At 46.7% G+C, this 8,821-nt stretch overlaps 1 protein-coding gene across 1 annotated transcript; it reads left to right on the top strand.

Annotated features, from left to right (window-relative positions):
• The first annotated feature begins 291 nt into the window (after positions 1–291).
• PACSIN3 (protein kinase C and casein kinase substrate in neurons 3) lies at positions 292–8,026 on the top strand. The gene is given in 10 exon segments (XM_009074212.1): positions 292–384; positions 824–980; positions 1,705–1,940; positions 2,340–2,495; positions 3,006–3,040; positions 3,042–3,179; positions 4,031–4,151; positions 4,620–4,756; positions 5,979–6,139; positions 7,708–8,026. Coding segments are annotated over 10 exon segments (1,311 nt in total). The 5' UTR covers positions 292–330; the 3' UTR covers positions 7,824–8,026.
• Positions 8,027–8,821: the final 795 nt, after the last annotated feature.

Here is an 8,821-nt window from a genome sequence, read left to right as displayed (position 1 = left end):
TCTGTAGCTGAGGTTTGGCAAGATTGTGTTTTACAACATCCTTTCCCAATGTATTACAGGCCTGCCAAGAAACCCTCCTGTCTGCAGGGAGGGAGGAGGAGGCTGGTTCAGTCCTCGGCATCTCTGCTGAATCTAGCCATCTGCAGCTGGAGGGGCAGTGATGCCAGTACCTGACTGCTAGGCAGCAAACTGGGTTCCCCCAGCTTCTAAAGTCATGGAGAACTGTGCTTTCTGCAAAGGCTCAGCCAGTGCTGTGTTTGAAATCATCTTTATATCTTCTCAGATTCACCGAAACCTGCAAAAATTCCTTGCTGCAAGAAAACGGGGGCAATGTCATCAGAAGATGATGCTGGCGGGGAGGCTCCTGGGGGCAGTTTCTGGGAGGTAAGGAAGGATAATTGGAGTGTGAGGGAGGTAGGAATGTCATGTTACCACCCATCAGTGGAATTACGGGGTTGAGTTCCAGGTTTGTTGATGACATGTTGCCCTTGGGGAGTGGAAGGGAGGAACTGTGGGGAGGTTCAGTATCACAGTGTGTGTTACTGGAGGGAGGAGGTGACCCTTTCTCCCACAGATGTTGAGGAGTGATAGTTCCTTGTTTGTTTGATGCTGCTCTGAGCTGTGAAAGAAGCAAGCAAAGCATCTCAGCCTCTTCCCTCCAATGCTGTGTCTGCCTGAGAGAGTGCCAGAGGAGGGTCTGAGCCCAGCTGCTGACTTCAGAAGCATCTGTGCTGTCTCCCCATGCAGTGATTGACCTGCTGCTTTCTGTTCTGAAGGAACATGAAAGTCAGTACAGTATAACAGGTAATGTGTGAAATTTCAGGCTGGAAACTACAAGCGGACAGTGAAGCGTGTGGATGATGGATACCGGCTCTGCAATGACTTAATCTCCTGCTTCCAGGAGCGAGCCAAGATAGAAAAGAACTATGCCCAGCAGCTAACCGAGTGGTCCCGCAAGTGGAGGACCAATGTGGAGAGAGGTAAAGTTGGCAGATTGAGCTGGGAACAGGAAGGAATCGTTGCACTCTCTTCCTTGAGTACAATCTCCTACTGGCACTGTTTCCTTGCGAGGGACAGACCCAAGAAGGGGGTTACTTTCTTGGGTGTCTTTTTGCATGTCTGTTTTTGTAGTCAGTCCTCTGATTCTCCTGGGGAGGTGTTTGCTGCATGGCACCTTGGAAGGTTTGGTTACAGAAAAAAATAAATCTGTTTTCTTAGTTCGGCAAGTCCTTGGGCATTCCACGTCTTAAATCAAGCTGCAGATATCCCCTTTTAAGGATGGCTCGGCTGTGTCTTCTCCAGTCAGAGAATAACTACTAATGCTGTGATTTAGTTGAGTGTGCTCAAACTGATAGTGTCTCACAAAGTAACAGGAAACAGCAGGACAGATGTCCCAAACGACCTATTGGTCCGTGGAGCAGAAACTTAGCTTCAGTCATGAACTAGTGTTGCTATCTGTCCTGAAGCTCAGGCCAGATATGTGGGAGACTTTTCTACAGAAACCTTCTTCTAGCAGTCACCATCTGGGACAGCTAAGGCTGCCCAAAAGAAATGCCCATCTCAGCCAGCTGTAACAGACAGTCTAGATGGGGGAAGAGTTAAGGCAGTGGCTCTGTACTGGTAGATGTATGTAGGAGGAAAAGAATCTGCATTCCCTTCTGTGGGCAGGAGATATAAGAGCCCCTCTGGTCCTTGTGCCTGCAGGTCCACAGTATGGTACTCTGGAAAAGGCCTGGCATGCCTTCCTGACAGCTGCAGACAGACTGAGTGAAATTCATTTAGATGTCCGGAACCACCTGGCTGGTGAAGACTCAGATAAGATCAAGGCCTGGCAGAAGGAGGCCTACCACAAGCAGATGATTGGAGGCTTCAAGGAAACGAAGGACGCAGAGGATGGGTTCCGCAAGGCCCAGAAACCCTGGGTGAAGAAGATGAAAGACGTGAGCAGAGTGTAAATAGGGAAGGGGAGAGAAGGGCAGTTGAGCTTGGCTGCCTGATTGCAAGAGCCACTGGCAAACAAACTGGGCTTATCCAGAGTAGCAGAGAAATCCAGGGAGGGAGGGATATCTCTATGGTCTCATGTTCTTGTGCTTTTATAACTTCCTTCCCGCATGGGAAGACTTTGGTAACAGGCTCTGTAGTTCCTGCACAGCAGGTGAGCATTGAAAAAAGGATCATTTGAAAGTACCTCTTCCCACTGAGGCATTGTTTACTAAATGCCAAATTGGCATTTCTACTAGGCTGCTGCAGACTGTAACAAATGTTAACATGTCTTCTCTGAGTACCGGAGGATCACCACGGGTATGATCATGGCTTTCTCTGCATCCCTCCTCCTACAGGTGGAGACTTCTAAGAGAAACTATCACACAGCCCGTAAGGAGGAGAAAACAGCCCATACACGGGAGAACCATGCCAAGGCTGACTCATCTATCTCGCAGGAACAGCTGCGCAAGTTGCAGGAGCGTGTAGAGAAGTGCACTCAGGAGGCTGAGAAGGTGAGTGTGTGTTGTATGGATGTGGGTCACAAGGATACTCCTTTTAAGGAAAAAGCACTAGTCACTCCAAAATGGCTTCTGCTGAAGCCTGTAAGAAGGTGTGAGATCCCATTTTCTGAGCTTTTAGTAAGCTAGACTAAGGTATTTCTCTGTCTTCGGAGTTAGGTAAGTAAATTTAAAATAAAAAAGGAAGAAAGCATAGGGGATTTAGTGCAGGGGGTGGAAGCTGTAGAGCTGAAGACTTAGCTACTCAAAGTAGCTGATTTGCTTCCCTACAAGAGTAAAAGGTCCTCTATGGAAGAAAGTAACAAGGAAGAACAGGAAACTTGCAAGACTATTAGAAGAGCAGTGGACTGGGACACCAGCTGTGGGATTTCTTCTTTTTTTTGGTGTGTTTGTTCAGCAATGCAGGGGGAAAAAACTTGTCAGTCCCAAGCCAGAGTAGGAGTGTCACTGGTTTGATATCAGGGCAACACATCTCACCATTACTGTCCTCCTGGGTTGGTACAGTGCAAGGATCAATATGAGAAGATGCTGGAAGAGCTGCCGCTATAATCCCCGCTACATGGAGGACATGGAGCAAGTGTTTGAGGGCTGTCAGGAGGCAGAGCGCAAGCGACTGTGCTTCTTTAAGGAGATGTTCCTGAATCTGCACCAGCATCTCAACCTCTCCACCAGTGAAAGGTACTGGCCATGATACAGGAGAGACTTCTGCCAGCCTGGAGTGCCCTAGGCTCTGGGGGGGGGGGGGGAAATTTTGGGGGGGGGGGTGTCAATTATGGGGTCTCTGAAACGGAGCTACCTGCTTGTATCTGCCAGGTCTCGCTCCTTCCCCTTTCAAATATGTCTTAACTGATATTTAGTCCTTTTAGACTGACCAGTGCTGGTATCTCTGATCATGGGCAGTGCCAGGCTCCCCAGAGAGGATTTTCTGCCTTTGAACCCTTTTACTTTCGCTACTGTCCAGTACTGTCCTGTGGGTGTGTTTGTATTCCATGAAATGCCTCCATGTTGCTATATATAATTCCAGTGTGAGGAATACACCTCTGTTGCCTTCTAGTATCTATAGTTATTCCACCCGTTTTGTTATCAGTAAAGAGACCTTTTGTGAAATAATAACTGTAAGCCTACAACTTGCCCTTGAGTAGGAGTTACAGAGGGGAAATAGGTGCAGCCAAAAATCTTCTGTGCTCTTACACTTTTAAGGTAGAGGCAACAAATCTGAGCTACCTCCCTGTCTGTGTGCAAGATAGTGCCAAGTTCTTTCAGTGCTCACTTAATGAGCTGTGCTGAGAGCTGGCAGATGTCAGCCACTGCCATATGAAACAAGTCTGTCCTGTTTGCCAGGCTGACCCTTCTGTAAGGGTGGCTGTGTTTTCCTAGGGCTGAACAGGTGCTGCTCTAGCATCCTTAATCCTGTGGGATTTAGGATACTATGTAATTGTGCATGAGGTTAATCTCTTCCTTCCTACTTGGCTTTTGGGAAACTGCTGAGGGACTTGGTTACTGGTGGTTTTGTCTGTTCCTGGTCGTAGCTTTCATGCATTGTATCGAGATCTCCACCAAGTCATCATGGCTGCAGACAACCAGGAGGACCTGAAGTGGTGGCGTAACACTCATGGACCAGGCATGGCGATGAATTGGCCTCAGTTTGAGGTGATGTAGCATTCTAGGGTGTCTTTTCCAAACAATCAGATGCTTTACTGAAATTGGCAGATTACTAGTCTTGTGTTGGGAAGACTATGTCTGTGCTCAGCAGGCTCAGGATGTTAGGCTCTTCTACAATTTTTGTTGTGTTACAAACTGTCTGGTGCCCAGAGGGAAATAAGCAACCTTGCCAAACTGCAAATAAATACTCCAGCCATCTATCTGCAAGGTCAGAGAACAGGAGTTGGTGCTCAGGATGCTGGGACAAGTTCCTGTGATAATTTTCTCATAGTCCCTCTTGTTGCACCTTGGGATGCAACAGAGTGATTCTCCTATGGCAGCAAGGCCATTGGGCTGACCAGCTCAGCTGCTACTGAAGTATTGCCTGGTCTTCTGCCCTTCTGCATTGGGTAGAAAAGTTACGCAGAGCTTTTCTATCTGAGTGGTTTGATGGTGTCATTGCTTTTCCCTGGGCAGGAGTGGTCCCTGGAAACACAGCGACAAATCACCAAGAAGGAGAAGAGTGGCAAGATGGCTGACGACGTCACGCTGACCAGCATTTTGCCTGCACGAGATGGTGTTGTCTCACAGACCCCTCTGCAGACAAGGCAAAGGTAAGGGCCAAAGCCTAGGATACATCAGGTTAGGAAAAGTATAGTCCTGCCTAGGATCATGAATGAGCTGGATTGATAGGAGTGATCTCTTCTTAATTTCCTGTCTCTTGCCCATGCCACACTGGAAAAGACCAGGTAGAAAAGACAGTTTAGGGCAGCTGTTTGGATTTGGGTTTGGCTTGTTTTGTTGGTTTTCTTTGTCTAGTATATACTGCCTCACAAGGTGCCTGCCTTTTAAAGATCCTTCTAGTGAAGAGATTTAGCTCAGTCAGACTAATGCTGTGTGAGATTCTGGCATGAATTTCCCCAATTAGTCTTTCTCCCAGACAGGGTGAGAAGAGTTAGGAACTGGCAGCTTTGCCAGTTAGCTGTGTGGTTTCCTAAATGCAGGCATCAGATTTTTTTGTTGTTGTGTTTTGCCTGGCATGGTGCTAAGTCCTGCCTGACAAGTCTGGGTATAGCTGCTTCCCTTGCCAGGAAGCAAGCTGGAGAATAGGGAGAGGCTGAACAGACTCATGCTACTGTTCCAGTAGCCATCCTCCTTTAAAAGGTGAACTCTGGCCTAAGTGAACTGAACAAGAAAGAATAGGGATATAGAGACTTCTCAGGCTACTACTGTATATCACAGTCAATTGGATTCAGGGGCCCTATTTGCCAATCTGCAGGTTTTCCTATCAAGAGGAGCAGAACAGCCTCTTCTATGACACCCTGAAATCATCCAGCCATGCAAAGTTAGTATGGAACATAGCATCTTCAGGGTTTTTTTGGGTTCCAGGTGTCTGTCCTCTGCTGCTTTTTCCCTCAGCTCTTCTCCCTGACTTGGAAAACATCATTCCAGACATCTCTTCAGGATGGGAAACATGGCTTTTCCTCTCTGTCTTATTTAACACTGAAATAACTCTGGATGTAGCTGGGCTCTCCAGTTAGGATTGGCCTTCTTTGTGTGAGAGGGTCTGCTAGAGTAGGATGAGAATCATGAAGAGTGTGCATGTGTGAAAATACTTTGAGTGAGTTACCCTCCTGGCCCTCAGAGCTCTAATGCTGGGATGCTTTCAACCAAATGTGGTATCTTCTGGGATCTCTGCTTCCTTTTCACCCTCACTTGGCTGTTGGGCCTCTTGCGCCCTGTTCTATAGGGGGTGGTGTAGTGCATGATTCAGGAGCAGGCGGGTGAGAGTCTACTAACAACCATCTTGTCCCCTCTTGCTTTCCACGTACAAAGCGGAGGGAAGGAAGACATTTCCGAGTGGTCAGATGAGGACACTCCCAAGAAGTGCCTGGATGCCAACGGGCATGAGGAGGACATAAAGGTACCAGGTGTCCGGGTACGAGCGCTCTATGATTACACAGGACAGGAGGCTGATGAGCTGAGCTTTAAAGCAGGTACAGAAGCACTAATCTCTTACTAACCTTTTGCTGTCCTCACTCGGTCTGACTGAATGACTGAAACACTCTTAAGAACTGGATGTCCCACTGAAAACTGATACTTGTTCTTCTTTCCTTGGCCTGACCCATTACCAGCTCCTCTGAGATGGATGATGCACTTAGAAGTCCAACTTGTTTCAGACTAAAAGACAGGCCACATGAAAAGAGACTGTCTAGGCTTTGGTCACAGTGGAGGGAAAGCAGACCCTAAGTGATAAAACAAGTCCTTCCTGCTTCCTCTTGGAGCATTTATTCTGCATTGTATCTTGAGACTTTATTAAATGCTTCTCCCTTGTACCATTGATATAAAAATTACATACGTGGTCTGGGTTGTCCTTTGAAATAACCTGTAGATATTTTGGGAGCAAGCTCAGCTGGTTGATATGCACTCCTAAAGGCAGAGTTCAACTGGCAAAAACCAGCTGCAAACTGTTATTGAAAATGGATATCTTGAGAGTGGAGGTCCTGGCTCACAGCAGAGGATTGAGTGCTGGAGCAAACAGACCCTTCCCCTTTTCTTCCTTCAGATAAATTTAGTTTGCCTGTGCCCTCCTCTTAATTTCAAGAGGACATCTGAGTCTGAAGAGTGTCTCTCATCTCACTTGTTTTGAGTCTTACATAGTATGTTTGTGCTGCACCTCTCCAAAATACACCTGTTTTTAAAAGGCACCAAAGTCCTTTGGTAGCAGGGGCTTATGTCTGAGGCCAGTATCTATGCTGCAGTGTTACCATGCTACTAAATTTCCTAACACTAACTTGTTGTTTCAAAATCTTAAGGTATGGGTGCTCTAGAACTTGACTCTCCTTTCTCTTTCCACCCAGCAGATGCAATGGGGTATGACTGGATAGCTTCAGTCATCTCTCTTTTGAATCTGCTCTGAGCAACACACACCAGTAAGGCTTCAACTTAACAGCAGTGACTTTCTGAGCCTCTGCCAGTGTGGGATGTGCCTGTTGACACAGTCAGATCTCCCTCTCTGACAGAAGTGTAACCTTTTACTAGTGAAGGGGGCATTTCTGCCCATTCCCAAAGTAGATGTGGGAAGGCCTTTCCTGGTCATAGACTGATTGATTCCATGCTGGCCAAACAAGACACTCTGTCATGGAACAGGCATTTTGGGTCCTAACAGCCAGAGCTTAGCAGCTTCTTTCATTTCCTTTCCACTTGCTTACCAAAGGAGCCACTAAGGAAGAGAAATCTCTGAGAGCCTTCTGATCACTCTGGCTTGTAAACGTGTTCCTTGGGGGGAGGAAAACAGGCAGAACTATAGAGCACAAAACTATTTCTGATGTTGAATAGCAGAAGTGAAGGTCTGTTTAACTTCCTTAGCCTAGGGGATGGTACTGAACACAGAGCTCAGTAACCCTGGCTTTGATTAAACTGGGCAGTATGACAGTGTTGACAGGGGGAGAAAAGTGGTGATTCAGACCAATAGGTCTTGCCTTTTATCAAGTCTTCTGAGGTGGGTGAAAATGCCATGCTGCCCTTCTCAAGGCTGCTTCCTAATCACTGTTTTTGCTTTTAGGTGAAGAATTAATGAAGATTAGTGAGGAAGATGAGCAGGGCTGGTGCAAGGGTCGACTTCTCACTGGCCAAGTTGGACTCTATCCTGCTAATTATGTTGAGAAGGTTGGATCATGATTGCTGCTGCCCCACCAGTGCCTCACAGCCATACCAGCATCTCCTGCAGAGGTCACTGGGTCACTCTTGACACCAGTCCACCTTTGCAGTATATCCAGTAACTTCTGGACTTTGAGGGCACATATTCCATGTAATTAATGCTTCATTTGAAACACCTAGATCTGTAGAGATTTTCTAAAAAATAAACAAGGATGAATAAAGACTTCTCTGAGCACTACAGTAGTGTAAGAGTGAAAAAAGAAACAGCTTCTTTTGACTTGACCTTGGTGAAAGGAGATAAGTATTTTCATGCAGCTCTATAAAACAGAGAAAGCACATTTTCTTGGCTTCAGTGCATGTGCATCCATAGGGTGTTGAGGTCTGCCTTGCTGCCAGGCTTTCCTGTTTGAGGAGTTTTGGATATGCAGGGTAATAGGGAACTTCTACTATTGTTTCCCCTTTTTAGTTCAACCAGGCTGTCTGGCAGAAATCTATTCATTCTCCCACATCTTTCCTAAGTTTTCAGTATCCTTCACATGCAAGCTTGTTGGTTTCCCTGGTAAGACAGCTGGTGTAAGTGATACAGCTTCAACAACCTGGACACCCCCTTCCCTCATATTTAGTGGGATAAACCCAGGAATGTATGATAGTATAGCTGGGGAACAGGAGAAAGAAGCTTCTATCTTACATGATGTGGCTGTTCAGGCTAACAAGTTGTGAACAGAACTGTCTGGCAGTAAGTTGGAGCTGACTGAATGCTGCCTGAGCTAAACTGGGCCTGGCTCATGCTGAAGACTGGTATTAACAAAATGTCAGCCACAATCCCACTGCTCTTCTTCGTAGGACCCCTAAATTCAGTAGTGGGTGTTGGGGTTTCTAATGCTTCTAGATCATTTTGGCTACACCTCTCTTCATGAACACTGAGTGCACAGCAGAGACCCTCTTTTTCCTTCTACATCTTCCTGACTATATACATGGCTGGAAGTGTACTCCCTGCTTTGCCAAGGACCCCTACACTG

The sequence above is a fragment of the Acanthisitta chloris genome, unplaced genomic scaffold, assembly GCF_000695815.1.
Source record: "Acanthisitta chloris isolate BGI_N310 unplaced genomic scaffold, ASM69581v1 scaffold33950, whole genome shotgun sequence".
NCBI classification, from domain to species: domain Eukaryota; kingdom Metazoa; phylum Chordata; class Aves; order Passeriformes; family Acanthisittidae; genus Acanthisitta; species Acanthisitta chloris.
The sequence above is the reverse complement of the archived record's forward strand: the minus strand, read 5'-3'. Positions and strand labels throughout refer to the sequence as shown.